Source organism: Strigops habroptila, chromosome 8, assembly GCF_004027225.2.
Source record: "Strigops habroptila isolate Jane chromosome 8, bStrHab1.2.pri, whole genome shotgun sequence".
Classification (NCBI taxonomy): Eukaryota; Metazoa; Chordata; class Aves; order Psittaciformes; family Psittacidae; genus Strigops; species Strigops habroptila.
This window is the reverse complement of record NC_044284.2, coordinates 14,867,501-14,889,216: the sequence shown is the minus strand read 5'-3', so window position 1 is coordinate 14,889,216 and position 21,716 is coordinate 14,867,501. Positions and strand designations below refer to the sequence as shown.

The 21,716-nt window shown below is 40.9% G+C and overlaps 1 protein-coding gene across 3 annotated transcripts in view; it reads left to right on the top strand.

Annotated features, from left to right (window-relative positions):
- Window positions 1-4,642: 4,642 nt before the first annotated feature.
- NEK7 (NIMA related kinase 7) overlaps window positions 4,643-21,716 on the top strand; it is a 73,048-nt gene continuing 55,974 nt past the window's right edge. Inside the window, exons 1-3 of one of the 3 annotated variants that reach the window (XM_030493739.1) lie at window positions 11,403-11,455; window positions 12,750-12,929; window positions 18,434-18,518. In XM_030493739.1, the coding sequence (XP_030349599.1) occupies window positions 18,462-18,518 (57 nt within the window). In that variant the 5' untranslated portion in view covers window positions 11,403-11,455; window positions 12,750-12,929; window positions 18,434-18,461. Of the gene's footprint in view, window positions 4,849-5,345; window positions 5,421-11,402; window positions 11,456-12,749; window positions 12,930-18,433; window positions 18,519-21,716 lie in introns of those variants that run through there. The other 2 variants (XM_030493738.1, XM_030493740.1) reach the window with 2 other exon arrangements.

Here is a 21,716-nt window from a genome sequence, read left to right as displayed (position 1 = left end):
TTCAAGAAGTTTTACTGAAGATTTGTCAGGGAGTTTTTTTAAAATACAGCATCTTATGTCATCCAAGCTCAGTGTTTCCATATACCTTTCAAAAAACTCTCCAAGGTTTGTGTAGTTATACAAACTATATACACAAACTTACTATTCCCCTGTATGAATCTCTCATAGTATCTACATAAGCAAACACTTCTTCTATCTTTATCTTTGTTGAATTCTTCTGTCTTTAAATCATGATCATTTATGAGCCCTGCAAAGTCTACAAAAGCAGGCTTCCTGCTTCTGATGTGTTTGGAAGAGGTTTTACAACAAAGTTTTATACCATTACCAACATTTTCCCTCAAATGCTTTTGGCCTGGATTTGTGCAGTTTTACTTTCAACTTGCCAGAGGTTTTGCTATTTTCTGTTTTCCTCATCTGAACACAATTTCTTTTAGGAATGCCTTTTTGTTTTTAATACTACCCTTTATTCTCATGTAGAGCTCTCCTAATCCTTCAGAGGTGCTCTTACTGGCTTTGACAGATGATAGATACTCAGAAATTCTAATACAGGTCAGTTCCCCCTTTGGCTATTCCTTTTAATTTACTTTTAACAAACTTCATTGATTTTATGTAGTCCTCTTTTCAACGTTCACTGTTGCTATGGTGAATTTATTTGGCCTTTTCACTTCTACAAGACTGTTGAATTTGAATATATTATGATCAAAATTCTGAAACCGTTCTTTGATACGTAAGTTCTGAAGAAGGTCTGATGCCCTGCTGGTCCAAATCAGGAGTTTTGCAAGCTCCTCTGATGAATTGCTCTATTTAATGATTTGTGTTGTCTTAAAGCTTAAATTCTGAGTAAAGCCCTATCATAATATTTATCCAGTGCAGATATAACAGATCTTACTTTACTCCTGCCTTCAGAGCCTTTCTGATTTCCCCAACCATGTCACAGACAGCTATCCTAGCCTTTTTACTGTTAGTAACAAAGAACCACAGTAGAGCGAAACTTGAAGCCTGAATTTTCAGGCTTCAAGGACTTAAAGCAGAGTAGTTGTTCCTTTTGATTAATTTCCTGTAGTTTATTGATTCCAAGAACCTAAAGAATTGTTAACCAGTAAGCTGTTACGTTATGATCCTACCTCTGTGACCCTGAAGTCTATTCCCATCCTCCACTGTCCTAGTGAGCTATTCTGCCTGAAAGTTTTAAAGTTTTGAAATCTGTATTTTTCCTGAGCTTTAAGTTTATTCTGTTAATGAACATCTCAAGAATCTAGATGTACAGAGGTCCGGATAACAGCAGAAAGCAAGCTGGGAATCATCCAGGGTGTAGGTCTAAATATTTGAGTTCCTGGTTGACTTTTATGTTGTTACTTAACAGTCTCTAGCCGCTTTTGAGTCCAGTGGCTTAGTCCTGGAAAAGGATGCTGTTTTCTAGTTCAGTGATAATCCAAGCATAACATTGGCATTCCAAATAATATCCTTTGTCATCGTTTGACATTTTTGATATCCTTGAACCCTGGCCACATTTATGTTATATATATATATATTCATAGATTTCAGTTAGACAGATTTCAATATCAGAAAAGGAGTGGTAGAGCTTTCCAAAATCAATATTGATATATAAATAGATTTGGAATAGCAATACTAGTGAAGTGCAGCATCAATTGACGAATAGTGAGGTCCTCATTTTTTCTGCCTTTGGCCTGTTTGATTCCAGGTGTAGAGCATTTGCTGGCAGCACTTCAGGAGCTGACAAGACTTAGGGAACAAGCCATGTTCTTTCTCCCTCCCAGATTCCTAATTCCAGCATGTCTTTGTCCATTTTCTCTAATCCTTTTCTAGCTGGTTAGGCAGTGTCCCCTCTAGCCTCCAAGAGAAGCATTTGTCAGAGATAAGCCTGCTCCTTAACAATGCCTAAGGATATGAGATCTTCTGGAGTCTCTTCTGCCTTTCTGATTCTGTCTGATGTAAAGGCTCCATTACAGATGAATTTATTTAACTGAAAATGTGCATTGAAAAGCCAAGAAAAGCATCCTTCCATAAATAAACATTTTGTACAGCACAGGTCTGAAGACATTTGTCTGTGGTATGTGGAAGATTTGTCACTTTGGAAATATAAAATGAATGGGCACACTGTTTAATTTGTATTAAAGGCTTTTTGCCTGGTCATGATGATGGATGAATTAACTGAAGCAGCCTCTTCATTTTCAGGTTTTCTGATTCTCAAGCGCCAAAAAGGAAATAGGAACAACCACCCTCTAAAAAGGGTAAGGTTGGAATACAGGAGAGAAGATGCTGCCAAAATTGGTAATGTCAGGTTAGAGTAGCCATTAGAGTCAGCAGACTAAACAGAGAAGTCAAAATATTATTGACATGTATAGTGAAATGACACTATGAAGAAAATTAAGGAAAAAGAATGAAAGTAAGGGCAGTGAGTATAAAAATAGGATGAAAGACAAAAAGGCCCAATACAGCCAGATTAAGCAAAGGAAACCAGTGAGAAACCTACTGGAAAAAGTGGCAAGTAAGATCTGGGTTATTCTCTTTTAATGCTTAACTGTAGAGAAAGCTTCAAAATGCTACCTATGTCTCCCCCAGTGATTGTGAACTGCTTGTTTTCCGTCTGCGATAATCTAGAAAAGAGCAATAGCTGGATATTACAGTAATAATTGCCTTTACTTACAAAAAAAGTGATACCTAATAAGACTTAGTATTTTGTGGTCAGCTGTTCACCACATAATGATCCCTCCTTTTTCCAATAGAGGTTTTGCAAATACATGACTGTCCCACACAACAACATTTCAGGTTGGGGCTAAAGGGACTTTGAAGATGTAAAACATTTAGTGGAATTGCTGATTGTGATTCTTTTTAGTAACTTCTTAACATTATATAGTAGATCTATCAAGTTTTCACTCTTTGGTATATGGGGTAACCTAAAGTATTGCACTTTTTACAAGAAAACAATCCAGGCAATTCTTGTTTGAGAAACTGTTTTTGCAAGACAGTTCATCCATGAAAAAAACAACAACAAAAAAAATCTCTTAATTGTAATTCCAATTTATTCTTTGGGGCTGTAACTTTTCAAGAAATACAAAATGCACTTCAAAAGGGAAGATTATAGGGTATGTCTTATTTCACAGGCAGAGCGGTCACCTTATCACTGTATTTGGCTAATGACATCAAATAACCCAATGTTAATAAAGAGGAAATGTGCAGAACGATTAATAAATGCGTTAATGTCAGAGAAATGAGCCACCAAAGTTGAATTTCTTTCAAACTTTGTTAGGCTTTGTATGAGTGAATACACTGCAGATTTCTCAATGCTGAAAAGTTTACCTCAAAAGCAGACAGTACAATTTTGTACAGAGGGAGGTGAATAGACTTTTCCCAGACATACTGACCCTTTTCCTATTTCTTCTACAAGACACATAGGTATAATTTTACCTGTTACAAAGGGAAACAAAAAACCCGACCCAACCCTTGTGAGACTTTGCTTTGGAAAAAATAACTTGCACCTGATTCAAGGTAGTTTTAAATTACTTTAAACAATGTTATCTCACTGGAGTGCCAGAGATCTCTTTTACAGAGGGTTTCCACCCTGGAGCCAGAAGCCATTTGATTGTAATAATCTATAACCTTACTGGGGAAACTGTGGTTAGCTTTCAACACTTTTCCCCCACTGTTGGTTCTTAAGATCTCCGTTCTGTGAAGGGAATTGCTTTTCCTCATCCTGAAACAGGCTAAGCTTTCAGGAACCTGAAAAAGAGTAGTAGTCTGGAATTCAGTATTTTTTATCTACTTAAAACCTGTGCTGTTGCAAGAGTAGAAGCTGGTGGGACAGGACTCATCGAGTTGGGTCTTTTTGTTCCCGTTACTTTTATTTCTCAAAGTATAGCAAAACCGTGTTTGAGCCACTTCCAGTTGATATACTCATCAATGTTTTGCTGAGTATCACAGTTTACATACAAAATGAAAAGTATGTTGTTTGACACGCTGTTTTCCAAAGCGGAGTGGGGCCAAAACCTTACACCTGTGCTGTCCAGCGAACTGCAGACGAGCCAGTCCCTGGTTTCCAGCGGCCTGAGCTTTGACTTCTGCCTCGTACACTTCTGGTTTAGCCAGGAGCGCGCTGCGCTTTCCGCAACTCCTGTATTACTAGCAGTGCTAGTGCAGGTGGAGGCCCCATCGTGCGCGAGAGTATAAACACGCATCAGATGAATAGCCCGTCTCAAAACACTTACAAGCCGAGTAGTTTTCAAGCTAGCTGCACATTCCCCCGCGCACCCCGAGGCGGAGAACGCTGGCCAGCGCTCCTGCAGCTGCATGCTCGCTGGCTCATCGCTAGCTGGCTGCCAGCCAAGCTCCCGGCCGCACTAGAGCCGTGCCGGGCACCCCGCGGGACGAGGCACCCGGCAGCGCGGGGCGGAGCAGAGCGCAGCGCAGCGGGGTCCCGGCTGCCTAGTGCTGGACGGAAACTTCTGCCGTCCTCGGCAGGTCCCCTGGGGCGGGTCCGACCGCCCGGCAGCAGCGGGCGCGGGCCTAGCGAAAAGGACCTGCAGCCGCCGCCGCCGCCGTGGGACCCTCCGCCGGCGGCCGGGAAGGGGTAGCGGCGGTGCGAGGCGGGGCCCGGCGGCCGCCCCGCCTCCCTCCTCGGGGATGCCGGGATGTTTACGGGCCCGGCAGGAGCAGCAGGGGGCGGAGAGGAGGTCGGTGCCGCTACGGGTGCCTGAGCTGCCGGCCAGGAGCCCCGTTAGGCGCCCGCGGCCAGCGCCGCCCCGGCCCTTCAGGCGCCGCAGAAGCCGGGGAGGAGAGGAGGCCGGTTCCGGGCCCCTGTGCCAGGAGAAGGCGGAGCCAGGCTTCCCGGTAAGCGGCGCGGCAGCGGGGCTACTGGGCGGGCTCGGTGCGGCGCTGGAGCGGGAGTCCCGGTGGCCGTGCCTCCGCTGCTGGAGGGGCTCCCCCCGCTGCTCTGTGCGGGCAGCTGCCGGGGGTCCCGCCTCTCGTCCCTTCCTACTGGCTGTTGGGGCTCTCGCTCGTCGTGCCATTGGGCGCGGCAGCTGCCGCTCCGCCCGCTGCAGGGGGAGGGAGCGGTGCGGGTCTGGAAGCCAGAAACTTTTTGCGCCGCGGGGGTAGCGGGATGGCGGTGGCAGGCCCTGCGGCGGGGACTGCTTCTCGCACAGCGTAACGCCACCTGCCCGGCGGCCTCAGGGTCAGGGCGGGCCGCAGAGGGGCACGGGGCGGTGTGGTGCGGTTCCTGAGGGCTGCTGTGGCGTTTCGGCCGGTGGCGGCTCGCCCCGCTGCGGAGCGCGGCTGCCTGTGTCGAGAGGAGAGCGGGCGGCCGGGGACCCTGCCCGGCACCGGCGGCCCGGCCGCCTCGGCGCAACTCGGGCTGCTTGCGGCCTGGCCGCAGTACCTCTGCCGCTGACCGGGCTCTTCAGGTTAATACCGCAAGCGGAGCTTCTTTCCGCGATGTTTTCCTCGTTTCCCGCTGTTCGCTTGTGTGCTCCTGTGCCCTCTTGTCACTTGGAGCTCGGTGTCAGCGATGCTCCCCGGGGCAGCCCAGGGGGACAGCCCCGTCGGGAGGGTTTCACACCGCGCTCGGTAAAAACAGCGCCGTCACTAGGAGCCGCGGCCCTGTGGCGTGAGTCCAGATTGCCCCGTCCCAGGCGGGGAGCCCGTAGCTCTTCTCTGCCTCCCGCCCGGGCAGCACCCACGGCGGAGGGGAGCCGCCGGGGCACCGGCAGCGCCCGGGCGGATTGAGGGCGGGGAGTGCCTGGCCGTGAGGATCCCTCTTGCGGGCTCCAGCGTTTCCTTCTGACCACCCTCCTTCTGTCACCGGTTGGTGAGGCTCCTAGATGGTGGCAGCGCCAGTGGCTGTGTGGGGCTGCGAGGAGGCCTAGTGGGAAACGCTGGAAGTGAGGCAGCCTCCATCTATTGGGTTCTTCTACCCCCCTCTTCTCTGTTTGCTTTACGTTTCACCGGTTGTACTCGTGCTGGCCCTGAATTAAGTTTTGTTCCCATGAGGGCTATAGCTGCTTGGCTTTAGGATTCAGAAGTTCAGAATATTGTTTTTCAAGTGGAATGAACTTTGTTTTGCTCTGCTTTTTGTCAGGAGTATCACTTCTTGAATAGTAGAACTACTTAGGATGTTAAACCTGTTTCTGAATCAAGATGATGGGGGGTGTTTGCATTAAACCACACAAATATTTGGTTCTTCGTATTAGAAAAAACTGTTAAGCTTTTTTCACTTCTTGCACCAACTGAATGGCAAACTCTTGCCACCTTTGAGGCGATAGCACTGTTTTCTCAGGTTGCAGTGGCAGCATCACTTCGCAGGAAAGGTCACGCATAGTGATTCTGCTAAATGAGCTGGATATGTTTCCTGTATAAAGTTGAATTACAATCTTGAGATGCAGAAATTATAGTGAATGATATGTTAATCTACAAGGTAGATACTTTGGATGATTAGATGTCAAGTGGATATTTGCAGCTCTGCTAAATCAGGAAGAATGAAATTTACGAATATTTCATTTCCAAGGCTATCTAGGAGACAGTGTTGCAGTGCTGTAGAAATGTCTTATTTGAAATTTTGGACTCAGGCTGTCTTGAGAGAGGTAAAATGTAGTAGAAAACAGTCATTAGTTCATGGGCTATGAAAAACTTGGGCAGAGGAAGGAAAACTGTTTTATGTTGTGGAAATAAGGGAACTTACAAGCAATATCCAACAGCTTTGAAGTAAGAAAGCCCTCCAGCTTTGTGGTTTTTTCCCATTTTGGTACTGAAAGGCTATATTGAGAACACTTGTTCTTTAATTTCAAAACATGAACCTATTATAAATATCTGATAGTTGGGTAGATGATTTCACAAAGCACACTCTAGAGACTTTCCCTGTAAGGATAGAGATATTGCCTTTATCATAGATTTCTTGTATTCAACATACCAATTAGTCACTGGAATGAAAAAGTAATTTGAGAACAAATCACAGAATCCTAGCCAACTAAAAATCTTTGATTGACTTATCACAGTGTCTTCCAGGGTCTATAAGAATTAGGCAAGTAGAATCTTGTCCCCACCATAGAAACTTGTTTCCAAAGAAGAAAAAAATGTAACATTTTAGAGTTCATCTGAAGGTCTGTGAGTGTATGAGAAACTCAAACAAAAAACAGTACAAGAAGTCAGTTGTTCATTTTATGGTGACCTGTGGTATCTTTTGAATTGCAAGATAGAGCCATAGAGCCCACCCATATCTTTCTTTTTTGTGCAACAGAGGTGAGTTCAGTTGGACAAAACGTAGCCAGTCCAGTATATTTGCCCACAGAGACAACTGGGTGAGGCAGTTTCCTCATGCATGCAAAACCGCTCCATGTTTAATAAACTTAGTACAGTATCCTGCATTTATACTACCCTGTGTTCAGTTGTATCACCATTGATGCCTTGTTGCCTTCTGAAGCTTGACATTGTTCCAAACATCTGTGCTGAATGGTTGAGTTCATGTTACCTTGGAAAGTCTCCTGGGAAAAGTCAAACTGCAATAACTTCTACCTCCAAGGGAATTCTTTTGATTATTTGGGGCTTATCCAAAAACCTCTCCTGATTCCAGAGAAGCAGTACTTGGGAGGGCAGGATTATCTTATGCAGGTTTACACTATGGATAGTCATGGAAGTTAACTGACTAATTTCCAGAGAATTTGTTCAGCTTAGCTATGTTCCATGTGCTTTGCAACAGAGTTGAAAATAACGAACCAAAATACCAAAGTGGTGATAAGGGCATCCTTTAGAGCACTAATTTGCTGTATTAATCACCATTTGACCCCTCATGGCCATATGGGAAGGAACTTAGCTCTCAAATGAAGTACAGCATCACCACCCGTTTCCTTTTTAGTAATTGTTAAAAGGATTCTTCCTGTCAGGTTAGTTTTAAAAGCTGAAGAGAAGCACTGTTATTATAGTGAGTTGCTTCTCTGGTGAAGATAATTCTATGTGTTTGTGTCTGGCATGTGGAACATAACTGTGATTAAGTCATGAAATCTTTGGGAGAAGTTTGAGTTAGGTGCTGTGAAGTGTTGATGAACCAAACATTTTCAGTTCATTTTAATCTTCTGTTGTCAGTGTATAGAACTTACTAAATTATTAATTCCTTGAAAGCTGTAAGGCAAAAATATCACAGGTGAACTTAAAGTTGATTCTAAAGTAAGTAAAAACTTGTGCTGGGAAAATGCACAGCATTCTGTCCTGTAGAGGCCCTTCTTCTGTACCCTTTTCATCCTCATCTGAAAGCAGATCCAAAAAAGGAGTTGTCTTTGCAGCAGTGAACTTCCAGTACTTGCCCTGACTGAAATTCAGAACTGTGTGTTAGGTACGTGGGCTGCTTGTGAAGTTCATGAGATAAGTAGGACTTCAGAAGAGGAGCAGCGAGCAGCCTGCAAACAGAGCACTTAATGTATAGCTAGTCATTGAGGGTACTCCAAAACCAGGAATGGATTGTGCATATTTTATCCAGTGGTGGTTTAATGTAAAACACAGAAACAGCTGTGAACTTGAATGTTGGCCTGCTTCTGAAGCAAGTGTGCTGGCTGCTAGCTGCTTTGCTTCTGGACCCAGGGATCCTGGATTACTCACAACTGTCATGCATGGTTTCAGGAATTGAATGTAATGATAGTCAGAGGATCATAGAAAGCCTCTTAAATACAGATGGTGTTTCTTTTCTGATTCTGTATAGTGCTTCATTGTTTTCATCATCTTTGGGGTAGCACAGATTTTAAACTACATATTATAGATACATTTTTTTTTCTTCAGCTTGTGTGTGTGCATCTAACACCTTGTGTGATATCACAAGGTGTTGTCTTGCATTTGTTTCTGAGATAACTTAGACATTTTAAGGATTATGTGGACTTTATTGTTAAATGTATACTACTACACATGTAGCAATGTGAATGTTATCAGCCATGGTTGTGGCACAGTTGCATGCAACGAGCCTTCCCAACTGGGTGGTTTTCCCCCTGTGCCTGGCAATAACAGGTTTATCTGTTTTTTAATTTGTCCTGGATCTTTAATTCCTGTGTGAAGCTGTGTGAATTCCTGTTTACACTTTTAGTGAATCACTGCAGCATCCCTTTATGAGTAATTTATTTTTACATATGTATTTAACTGTGCCTTCATTAAGAAAAGGTATCCTCCCTCTCTGTGTACTGGAGTTGCAAACTTTTGGGGTTTTAAGGGTTTCCAAATGATGCTTTGGCTTCCATTCTCTGAAAATCTTTCTTTCTTTTTCTTTTCCAGTTTGACTTGTTACCCTGGTTTATTCTCCTTCCATTTATTTTGTTTCCTATTTCTACTTTCCCATAGAGTATTTTGTTGACAAAACTCTTGGCTTAGTGTTGAATAAATTGCCTTCTTTCTACGCTGGCTCTTGCCTTCCTGCTCTAGCTATTTTGAGTTTAAGTACTTGTCAGCATCCCTACCTAAGGATGAAGTAAAATGAGATGTGGGGAGCTAATGTACTAGTGTGCTGCTGCCAGAAGGAAGGTGTTCATTTTCTTCTACAATCCCCTTCCTACATTTCCCATCTTTGAACTTCCCCTACTTAATTTTCCTCTGGCACTCTCCCGTACACACTGATTGAGCTCAGTGCTTGCAGAACACGAACCTGGCTGCATTAGGGGATTAAATCAGCTCAGCAAAAAGTCTGAAAAGTTCAAGGTGGCTATGCATGATCATTTGACAGAGAAAGGGAGAGAACACAAGACCTTTGGTGTCACTGAGCTATTCAGTTGGCTTATATAACTTCATGTTAGAGATATAATTTGACAATAGATTTAACTGATTTAAGTTAGGACTGCTTTACCCCCAGCTATGTCTTCCTCTTTGTCTTTTGCCATCTGTCCTTGTCCCTGCAATGGAATGATTCAGGGAACTGAACTGGAAGAAAAGGTCAGTTTTCAGCTGGTTTCAGTTACGTTACCAGGAGTCTGGGTGGCCAGAGGAACCCCACTGGAAGGAAGAGGGTCTGGAAGGCATGGCTGAAGGCAGGGGAAGCAGCATCGGTTTATGTTGCCTTAAAACCACATCCTTACGGAGGCAGTAGTAAAGTGGAGTGTGGTGTGGGCTGAGGATTTGCTTTCTTAATAGTATCATGGTTAGATTCAATACTTAATTGCCTGCAAAACCTATTTCTGTGACATGATTACGATCCACCTATGTCCTTTACAACTGGCTATTCAGTATGAAGAAATGGGTTATCAAATTTCTTTCCAGGTGAATAGAAGTTAAATGAAAACATAGAAACCTGCTGCCCAAGTAGTTTCAGTTCTTGTTTCTTCAGTTTGTATGAAATAACAAACAAACAGTTCCCAAAAGGGCAAGTCAGTGCATGTACAACTCTTTGGGAACACCTTGCAAGATACGTAATCTACGTGAGTGACATAACTGAAATGGGGAGGGAGAAGTAAACAAAATATAACTTCCTAAATTGTGCAAGTGAATGAAAAGAAAGGGAACCAGACTTGTAAAGCAGGAGAGCTTGGACTTCCATCTTCTAGTCAGACAGCACTGACAGAGAGCAAACTCTTAGTAGCTGGGGAACAACAGTGACTGGAATGTGTGTTTTCAGGGTTGGAATGAAAATATGCCTGATAAATTGGGATGAATGGATGAGAAAATTGCATATGAACTCCTGGCGTATTCCCCTACTTTTTTGGTAAAACTATTTTTTATTTGTGTATGGCTACTTTTGCTCTTGCTAAAATCAACTTTTAACCCAGCTTAGCTATCTGTGCAATTTTTGGCAGCTTTGACTGGACCGTCCATGAGTAGGGAATTTGGACCTAAGTTGGTTGAAAAATTCAGTATTGGTTATTTCCATATAGATAGATGATAGCTACTTGTAGATTAACGAGTGCTGAGAATTTGTGTTGTCCACATTCAAGAGGGCACCTGCAGAGGGAAGGAATGTCCTACCATCCCATGGGGATTATGGATCTGGTAGTGCATTAAAAAATTAAAGGCTTTTAGAAACTGTTTCTAAAATTAAGGCTAATCCTACTTCTGTATATGCATCTATATTCAATCGCTTCCAGTGCTTTAAAAGTTGCAAATACAACTTTTCTCCTATGTGGATGCTTCTGCAGAGAATTTTACAAATGAGTATTTTTTTACATTTTAAAAGACTTTTTTTTTTTTTTTTTTTTGGACTATGTGAAGCAAATATTTCATTTTCACCACTATCAGCTAATAGTAAATATTCTGTGTGTATGCACATGCAAGTATATATGCATACTCTATGAGTATGCATAGTCATATGTATGTGTGTGTATATTTATATATTATGCATCAATATATAGTGTGTATATGTTTGTATGTATGCTAATTAGGATAAGTGACATATTTTACTGTGCTAATGATTAACTTGGTCTTCCTCTCTTGAGTTTGCTTTATCCCTTGGAGTTAAGGTCGCGATTGTCTTGGCAGAGTTCAAGTGAGTGTCAACAAAAATGTGTTCTACTTTATTAATGGATACATCTAACAGCTATTTACAGAGTGCAAAAAAAGAGCTAGTGTGGTAATTATTTGGCATATATCAAACATTTGCTCTTTGAAGGAATGAGTAGTTTAAATAATCAACAACACTGCAGTACACTAAATTAAATAACTCACTGTAGTATTTCATTGACAACATTACATTGTGGATTGTATGTTCCTTGTAATTTGTATTTAACAGCAGACCTATAAAAAGCTTAGTATTCTTGAGGAATAGACAATGTGGGCTGGGTAGGAGCATGACCAGTCACAGATCCTGATGGCTAATGGAAAGGCATTGGTTTGCTTTTGTTTTTAAAGTGTTTAAGCATTATTTCATCATTTCTAATGCTGTCTTTGAGTGTGTAACTTTATGAATTGATGACATTGTGATGTGGCTGTATTTAACCAGATTTCATTTTATTGGTCTGTGCTAGTCAGGAATAATTTACTGAAAAGACACTATGTCTATGCTGTTATTCTTGCTAGCTGGAAATGTGTGTGTGTGTTTGTGTGGTTTTTTTTTGGGGGGGGGGGGGAGGTTTGGTTGTTTTTTTTAATTTATTTTATTTTATTTTTCCAGTTAGGATCTCTTGCCACTTGCATTAAATATACCCATATTAAATATCGAGTTTGGAATGGAGGTGGCATAAAGGTGGATTAATAACTTCTTGAAATGTATTTTAGCACTTAAACTACAACCCAGTTGACTTGCATCTTTCAAGTTGCATTCTGGTATGTGGGGAAACTGCAACAAAACTAGTCCGAAGTAAGAGAGCAGAGTTTTAGGTGAACTGCTAGGGGCACTGGTTTTCTTGTGCTTTTTGGAGATCTTCAGATACATGAAGTATAGAAAGGCTTTGGACATGTCAGCATTCTGAGAGCTGCTTTTGGGGTACTGTATGTGGGCTGTTGTTTTCGAAATACTTCCCCAGCCTTCAGGAATGCACTAAAAATAATGTTCATGAAACTGAAGTGACTTTCATTTTCCAAGTAAAATGTTTCTATTACAACATCAAAACACATCTGTTTCTCCTGTTTAATGGTTTATGCAGAGCACCAGGAAAAAAATTACATTTTAATGTTAAAGTGTTATGATAGATTTGGATTCCAGATTGGTTTGCTTTATTGGACATGACTTCTGACTTCCTATTTCTCCGGAAAACCTTAGCTGTGCTGTCATTTAATGTAACGTGAATGATAAAGTTGGGATGCTTGGTTTACAGCTGCTGACATTCTCTTGCTTCATCCAGGATCTTCCGCATGTGCGTCCTGAGCCCCTGCTTTTAAAATCACTTTGAAAATTTGCTAACTGCAACCTGCACCCTGGATGCCGAACAGGGCTGATCAGTGCTGGTGACCTGGCAAAGCACAGGCCAAGTTTGACCAGCAAGCCAGTTCCTTCCAAGCAGCCAACCTTTTGCCTTAAAGAGGTAAAGAATGACTGTTAAGGGAGTATGTTTTATAAACCACTAGGTTGGCTGTTTCTTAACCTGCTCGCATCCAGTTAAGGGCCAAGCTGTTATTGCTGTGTCTAAAGTTTGTCTCCTCGCAAAAGGTGTGTGGCTTTGATCTGTGAGCTGAGAGTTGTGTCAGTGTGGCTCTCCAGGTGATGGAGACCTGAGCTGGAATTGGACCAGCATGCTTGGGCTCCCTGGCATAAACTGCTGGGATTAACAGTGGTGTGGTGGGTTGGGTAATTGTTTTGGGTATTCAGTAAGGCATTTAGAAATCTAAACCCGTGTTTCCAGAGCACAGCTGCTTTATTTTTTACTATTTTATTTTATTTTTATTATTTTTTTATTTTCAACCAGGGTGATTGTTTGACTGTTCTACCTAGGTTTAATTTGTGCTTTTGGGTAGCTGTGTCATAGAATCATAGATGGTTTGGGTTGGAAAGGACTTTGAGATCATCTAGTTCCAACCTCCTGCCATGGGCAACATGTGGTACAAGCAAATGGGAGTATTCCTTTAGCCTGTATGCTTATATGGAAATTAGTATTAATATACGTGGTTTTTCTTTTTCCTCAGCTGAGGATGATCCTTATCTTTGAATTTAGTTAGTAAAGATAGTTGAAAGTTTAGGGGTCTGAAACTTGTAATTTTTAAATCAGTGTTAGATACTGAAGAATCTAACCTGACACCAAAAAGTAAGGAGTGTGCAGGCTGTTAAATGAATATTTGTCTCTGGAGGGCTTTGGCTGTAACCTAACTAAAATAGTAGTTATAGTAAAAACTAAAAATACCTGCCTTAACTGGTGGTGTAATCCAGAATTAAACATAGTACAGTCTGTCGTTTGTGAACAGCAACTGACTGAAGTGATGGTGTGCCTGATCAGCACATTGTGAACGGTGTACTCAGATATTACGTGGAGTAGTTGCATCTGTATTCTGTAGAAAAGAAGACTGAGATTTCCGACTCAGCAGAACTGTAACACTGAATATTCTTTTAAGTATATACTTTTAAAAAAAGTATAGCTGTTCCTTCTTTGACATGGATTATTGAATGCTCCCACTTAAGGTCCATAATCAACAAACAAGTGTGTAGCATGTAGTTAATGGAAACCATGTATCATTGAGACTGTTAATGATGTTCTTTACTGGAAAACTTTGTATTTTTGTTGTTGTTGAACTGCCATCTTTTAAAACAATAGCATTATTGCCTGAGTACCATGAAATGTATTTCAATATGAATGGTTTATGGACTTTGAGCTGGGAAACCAGTGTTTAAAAAGCATGTTTCTTGTTCTTTGGTAGTGCATTTAAGCTTTTCCTCCTGAAATAATTTGTTCATGTTTATTAAGACTTATTTGCAAGACTTTAAATGTCCCGAGGATTGCAGGTTTTTCCCAGGTATCTTTATTTTCTTTTAAAAATGCTGCTTTAAAATATATTCCAGTGAAATAGAACCAGAGAGGTCTGGTTCCTGTTCAGGAGTAGGTCTTCTGCTCTGATGTCATGAGGAGTTGTGGGTAGTCCCACCTCTCTTCTAGCAGGCTGGTGGAAGCCACCTGGAAAGCTGAGTGCTGACTGTGGGACCTGCGCTTGTGTTGGGGTGTAGGAATGTGCCTTCTGTTTTGGGCTACTTTGTATCTTTGCATGATCTTTAGATGCATGGACAGATAGCTGAGAGCTCTTCACTGGTGGCCACTAAGGAAGTGAGGCATGTGTGTAAAGGAAGAGAAAGGTGTTATTCTCTGTTCAGGCAGTTGCAGTTTGATAGTGTAACTTACTGCTGATGACTTGACACCCTTCTGCTATCTTGTGGACTTGGTGCATGGAGTAAATAGCGTCAATTAGAAGAGTTGCTATGCAATTGCAACTTCAGTTGAAAAATTGGCCATGTAGTCTGTATCACCAGGCACTTCATCTGCATCCTTTATGTGTAGGGGCCACCTGTTGTTTTGATCAACTGAAAAAGACAAAGATGTAAAATACTAGTAGTTAACCAGAAGTCTTCTCATGCCTGCAAAGTGTTAGCAACCGCAACTGGAATGTAAGATTTAGTGTGTATGTTTGTGCTAACGTGATTGCTATTGTGTACAGGTTGGTCTGAATCCAAATGATTTGCATCATCAAAATGATGAAAGTCGTCTTTGCAAGAAAAATGAGTCAGAGTCTTTCACTGTTCCTATCTTTGCAAGTGGTGTGGTGAAGGCAAAGAGTCCTTTCCTCCTACGTGATCAGTGTGAGAGCATTTAAAAACATTAGATATGTTTGGCACTTTGGAGGTTTTGGGTGGTGATGGTGTAGTTGACTTGCCTTTCACTTCATCTGATATGTCTGTTTTCCATAAACCGAAGTATATCATGGTGATGGATTTGCAGGAGGAGGTCATCGAATTGCTTGTTTGAAGAGGTGATAAACATGTCACATTTAGATGTGTTTTGTATGTTTTGTAAGTCATGACTCTGTCAGTATTTTTAGTGTCTTTTCACCATACATTAGAACTTGAAAACTATCTTTGGAAGAGTAATAATAATTGTCTCAATTGAAAATTAAATATGATAAATATTATACCATGATGTGTTGACCTCTAGAGTTTATTATCAAGGTGAAAATCATGCCTCACAGTGAAAACAGCCTTCAAGCAGCAAAATCTAATTCTTGCTTATGTTGACAAACAGTACAAAAGATTTATTTGCATCCTTGGCATTTTTTTGCGTGCTTGGCTTTTTGTATGATCAAAATGCCAAATTACTCTAAAATGTGAATCTATCATACGGTCTTCAAAGAATCGAGTTTAAAAAAAATAAAGGAACTTCCATGTATGGACAGAAAATACTGATCTTTGCCTTTCCTCTGCAAAAGCAACAGCAAATCCACAAGTTAATAAATCTTCCATACTTGCTATGGTAAATACCATTTTACCTCTTCAGTTTGCTTGTTTTTGTTATAAAAAGATGCTCAGATGGCAGAACCACTGGCAGTGGTGTAATGATAGGACTTCTTCCCTTACTAGTCTTACTAGTCTGAAATTTAAGCAAACCCTCACGCATATTCTCAAATGCTTCTAGTCAGTGTCTCTGACCATTCAGACAAGATGAATGGATTGTATAGTTCCTGAATCAACATACATCAACTAAACATTTCAGCCTAGATTTCATTAATCTTGGATAAATATCTGCAATAGAGGATAAAGAGTTTTGCCTGGGCATTTTGAAACAAGTGTTTGTGACCCAGTGGAATTATCTATTGGTGCATTACGTGGTCAAAAGTATTCAATATATAAACATATTAGTAAAACACACTGTAAAATTTTCAGTAGAAATATTGATGCTATCAAAAAGATTAAAATTCTTAGAAAGCCTCTTCAAAATAGCATTTCAGAAAAGCATTCTATCAGTGATAGATTTCTATAGCAAGAAATTAGCAGAAGATACAGTGATAGGACAAGGGGGAATGGCTTTAAACTGAAAGAGGGTAGATTTGGATTAGATATTAGAAAGAAATTCTTTACCGTCAGAGTGGTGAGGTGCTGGCAGAGGTTGCCCAGAGAAGCTGTGGCTGCCCCATCCCTGGCAGTGTTCAAGTCCAGGTTGGATGGGATTTTGAGTAACCTGGTCTAGTGGAAGGTGTCCTTGCCCATGGCAGGGGGGTGGAACTGGATGAGCTTTAAGGTTCATTCCAACCCAAACCTTTCTATGATTCTGTGATAACATCCCACAAGGTTGCCGTGCATTCCTCCCTCAGAACTTGTTGCAATTGCATAAACCCCTGTGAATCTAACTGGTGAACTTAGGTGCACTTTTGTGACAACAGTTTAATACCAGTGCTGGCGTGTTATGATTTCTTGCCTTGGTGAGGAGGTTATATGGGAGATGTTATAGAACTTGCAAGAAGTGTCAATGTTGGTATCCTAGGGCTGGCTAGCAGGTTGCCTAGCCAGTGATGTGCTGCATGTTTCCACCAGCTGTTTCCTCCTTTCTCACCATGCTTGTTCTGAGAGGAATCTTTGCAGTTCCTGCCTCCTCTTCTCTGTCTCTCACCTCAGTTTGAGAATTGTGTGTGTTTTGGTTGGGTTGGTTTTTGGTTTTTGTTTGTTTTTTTTTTTTCATCTTGACCTGCCAGAAATTTTGTCGTGGGTTTTTTTTTTTTTATCTCTTTTAACCGCTATTGTCTTTGGATTAATACTCAAAACAAAACAGCAGAAAGTCCCAAACTGTATGCTTTATACAGGAGTCTTAAGGGTAGGAAGGCAAAGCTGTGGGGACCCTTAGTTGCTCCGGAGGAAGGCTGTGGTTGGTGTTAGGAATAGCTAATGGTACTGGAATGGCATGGAGTGACTGCTTTAAACTGGGGAGTAAAAGCAGATTGCTAATAATTTATTTTGTTTATCCAATCCACTGCTTAATACACTAAGGCAGTATATTGAGAAACTTTGCAAAGCTGCTTTGTGATTATTTTATCTATTAGTCATGTTACCACAATGATGCTGTAAGAATGACAAGGGTGAACACAAGCTCTTTGTTAGTTTCTTAAATATTTTGAGATGGGCTTTGAGAAACATTTCTAAGGTTTGCTGCTTTCTGTTGATGGTTTTTATAACCTTTTAATTATTTTTATTTGTATAAATGTTTATTTGTGTGCATTCGAAGGTGCTGGTGAACTTTGTTTTCATCTGAACAGAGGTGGCCTTCATAGGCACCAATAAAACTGGGTGCTGCACCTGCTCCCCCTCAGTAACATTGCCTGTAGCCTAAGAAAGGATTTGCTTAGCTGAGAAAAAAGCCTTGTAAGCATTTGCATTTTAGTGTCTCCTTTCTAGCAATGATTTGGCATGTTTTGCAACCCTTATTATTGGTCAAATCCTGTGTCTGCCTTGCACACTTGGCAGACATGTCTCCTCCCATCTGACTGATGGGGTATGACAGTTTCATAGTTGGGAATAGAGGTTGCGCACCTAACACGGTATCTTAAAGCCCTCTTAGCTAGCTTGTCAGAATGTACCAAGTGTATGCGTTCAGCTGCTTTTTCTATTTAGGTGGAACTACTGTTGCATGCTCCCTAAAATCTACAGTTAAATTAATGCAACATAAGCAATATGCATGCAGCAGTGATAACTCTACTGCTGGTCTGCTGTTTCCCATGGATCAAAGGTACTGGCCAGCAGACATCTGTGTAGTTAAACAGGTAGTTGGTGCCCCTGAAGAATAATGGGGTGATGCAGCTTTCATCAGACAGAACTATATCTGGCTCAAGTAGTTTAATGCTCATCTTTTAATAAGATGATCAGATGTGTATAGTGATTTATTTCATTTTATAGAACAGCTAAACATAAGAGAACTTTCTTCCCAAAACAGTGCAGGGCTGGAATAGTTAAATGTTCAAAGATTGAAGCATGAAAATGAGAAAGCTAATTTTTCAGTTCTGCTGATGTTCATTGATCATAAATACAGATTGAATTACAGTGTAATGACCATATTTCTCTTTTCAGGACATAAGGGACGCTTTTACTTGACAGGATGGATGAACAGTCACAAGGCATGCAGGGGCTTACTGCTCCACCATTTCAGCCACAGGTACTTTTATTTTATTTTAAACAGTTACTCAAGAGTGGATGCTATCATTTCTTAAATTGAAAATGAGGGAAAGTAGAAAACATTTTTTCTCTTGGGGACAAAAGCTGTAAACATAGAATGTGTTCTGGTGATCTTGAAATTAATTGTATATCAGTCCAATATTTCATAGCAAATAATTAGTTTTCATTTTTTGCTTCCTACTGCTTCACTCACTTTGAGAGTTTGGAGTTAGAGCGTGAGTAGGAAGCAAAGATGAAGGCAGTTGTTTTCGTGAGAAATGGTGAGCTGTTAAACACTGTGTTTCAAAATTGTATCAGAAATACCATATTTATTTCAGACTGTTACCTTCAACCCCTTACATGGCAGGGGGGTTGGACCGAGATGATTTCTAAGGTCCCTTCCAACCCAACCTTTTCTATGATTCCATGATTTTCAATTCTTACACCTCCTGACAGTGTTACTATATGAATTAATGCCATTACCTGTTGAAACCAGGCAAGAGAAATTCCCAGTAGCTTTAGCTTTGTTAGAAAGAGGAGGCATAAGAAATTTAATCTTTGGATATGTGCTGATGGTGTGAAATAAACGATGAAGATTATCTGATAAGAGTTAATATTCGGATATTGCTTTTTGATATTTTTAGGAGGTAATTCTTTATACCCTAAAAATATTTACTGTGCTGACCATTCCAAAGTAAAAGCTGGAATCTGAATTTTTATAATTGTTAACAACATAGGTTATAAGGTAATTTGTGCCTTTTATTTTGCAAAAACTGAGGTGAATTCTAGCTTGTGAAATTTAGCAGATTTACTATAACTGGCTTTCCTTAGCTCCAGTTTTTGTAATCATAGCATTGTGATGACAAAGAAACTTTGGATTTAATTGCATTTATACCACTACAAAACAGTTAAGATGAATGTATAACTATCCATACAGATATTTTGAGAAAATAATGCATAATTTTGAAACAAATAAAAATACTGAATTCATATTATGAATATAATAAAGGGTCCCCATTATTATCACAGTTTTTTTTTTCCTTTCCTGACTAAAAAGAAGATAGAACACAGCTGATTAAGGTTTCTGTATTTCTGAGAAACCTTTCCATGTTTGCTGTTTGCTGACTACAAACAGGTTTCATATCTCCTCATCTATCTTCTGAGTATTTTAGTACCTGTTTCTGATTGACAGAATCAACTTTTGGAGGTCTGATTCAGTTTTAAGAATATTACTCTAATCTACGAATTCAGTTTATGAATTCATACTAATAAAATATGATTTTAGTTTTACTGTGTCAAGTACTATGGCTCATCTACAGGTATCCGTTTTCCTCTCTGGTAAACTAAGGACAGACCTAAAAGCAATACTTCTGTAATCAAGTGAACACTTTCTACAAAAGAAGAAACTAATGTTTATTCTCAGCTTTGGTGAACTGTCAAGCATTTTCATAATCTGTCTCATTATTATTTTTTTAGATCAAGGTTATATGTGTAAACAGCATGAAGCATGATGCTTGTGATTCGATTTTTGGGATGAAAGGTTTTGAGTTTGTGGATCTGAGCTGGACCTGCATCAGAATATCAATTGGTTTGCATTTCAGGGGGAGCAAGCTCTGATAGTCATATTGCGAGAGGAATACTAAAATAGTTGTTCAGTGATGTTTATGACATTGATGACATCTGCACTCCAGGTATGGTCCAGCCAGTGCTGAGCAGAGGGGAAGGAATGCTTCCCTACACCTGCTGGTAACGCTCCTCTTAATGGAGGACACCATTTGCCGCCTTTGCCACAAGGGCATGTTGCTGGCCCATGTTCAACTTGGTGTCCACCAGGACCCCCAGGGTCTGGCCTGTGAAGCTGTTCTTTAGAAGGTAAGCACCAAGCATGTACTGGTGCATGGGGTTATTACTGCCCAGGTTCCAGGCTTTGGGCTTCCCTGGTTGAACTGCATGAAGTTCCCGTCAGCCCGTTTCTCCAGCCCATTGAAGTCCCTCTGGATGGCAGCACGAACGTTTGGAACATCAGCCATTCCCCGCAGTTTTGCGTCATCAGCGAACTTGCTGAGGGTGCACTTTGCCGTATCATCCAGATCATTAATGAACATGTTGAGCAGGTTTGGAGCCAGTCTTGACCGCTGAGGTCCACTGCTAGTTATTGACCTCCAACTAGACTTTGTGCTGTTAGAAGTTAATTTTCTATTTGGAATTAAGTGCCTGAAAGCTCTGTCGTAGCCTGTTACCTACAAAGTTAAAACACTGTACTTCATTACATCATAAGGACATGTTGAAAGTGCAGATATCTAAGTACTCTCAAACCTCTTGTAAAAAAGATTCTGCAAGAAAGTAGGAAAGTACAGATTAGTAGTCTGATAGAGTAGACTTTAAATTCTAGAACTTCCTGAAGAGCAGAATGGGAGCTTTTTAGCATCTGAAGAGACAAAAACGTGACTGTTAGTAGACCTGATAAACCATAAACCAGGGGCAGAATGTATCCCTTACTGTTAGGTTTTGGTTTTGTTTTTCCTAAGCTGAAGAACAACAGTTTATCAAGTTTCTTCTTATACAGAAGACATTGCATATCTCTGCTCAGCATTGCTATTCTGCTCTTTGTTTTCTAGTTTGCCTGTATTCCCCTCAAAACAAGAGATCAGAGCCCTGTGTGGTATTCAGTGTGCACACAATAGACCTACAGTAGTGAAGTATTTTGGTTTGTTTCATTCGAATGCTTTTCCTAAAAATGTCTGGCTTTCTCTTTGAGGGCAACTGACCAATCAGTTTAACTTTTCAAGGAAGTTCTTCCATGGTATTTTGTAGATCTTTTTCCTATGTTGTAATAGCTAATTTTAAAATCATGATTCTCTTGTCTTGAGGGTTGTATTTCCCATTAAGTTCTTGATCTCTTGCCTTGGGATGATAGTACGAAGTGCCAGGGTGGAAAACTAAGAGAATCATCTGCACAGCTTTGCAGTCATATTTTGAGTTGGTTGTCTTGTAAAAGAACTTTATTGCTACATTATATGTATTGAATGGTGCAGTCTCCTTTGGGATTTTGCTTGTAACTTCTCTGAGAAAATAATTTTTCTGCTGCTGTTTCTTGTCTTATAGCTGGCTATTAATCTGCTCAATGTTCTTGCTCAACCTGAGAGCGCTTAGTTTTATGGGTCAGGAATCTTCACAGAAGCAGCCTGGGTAAACATTT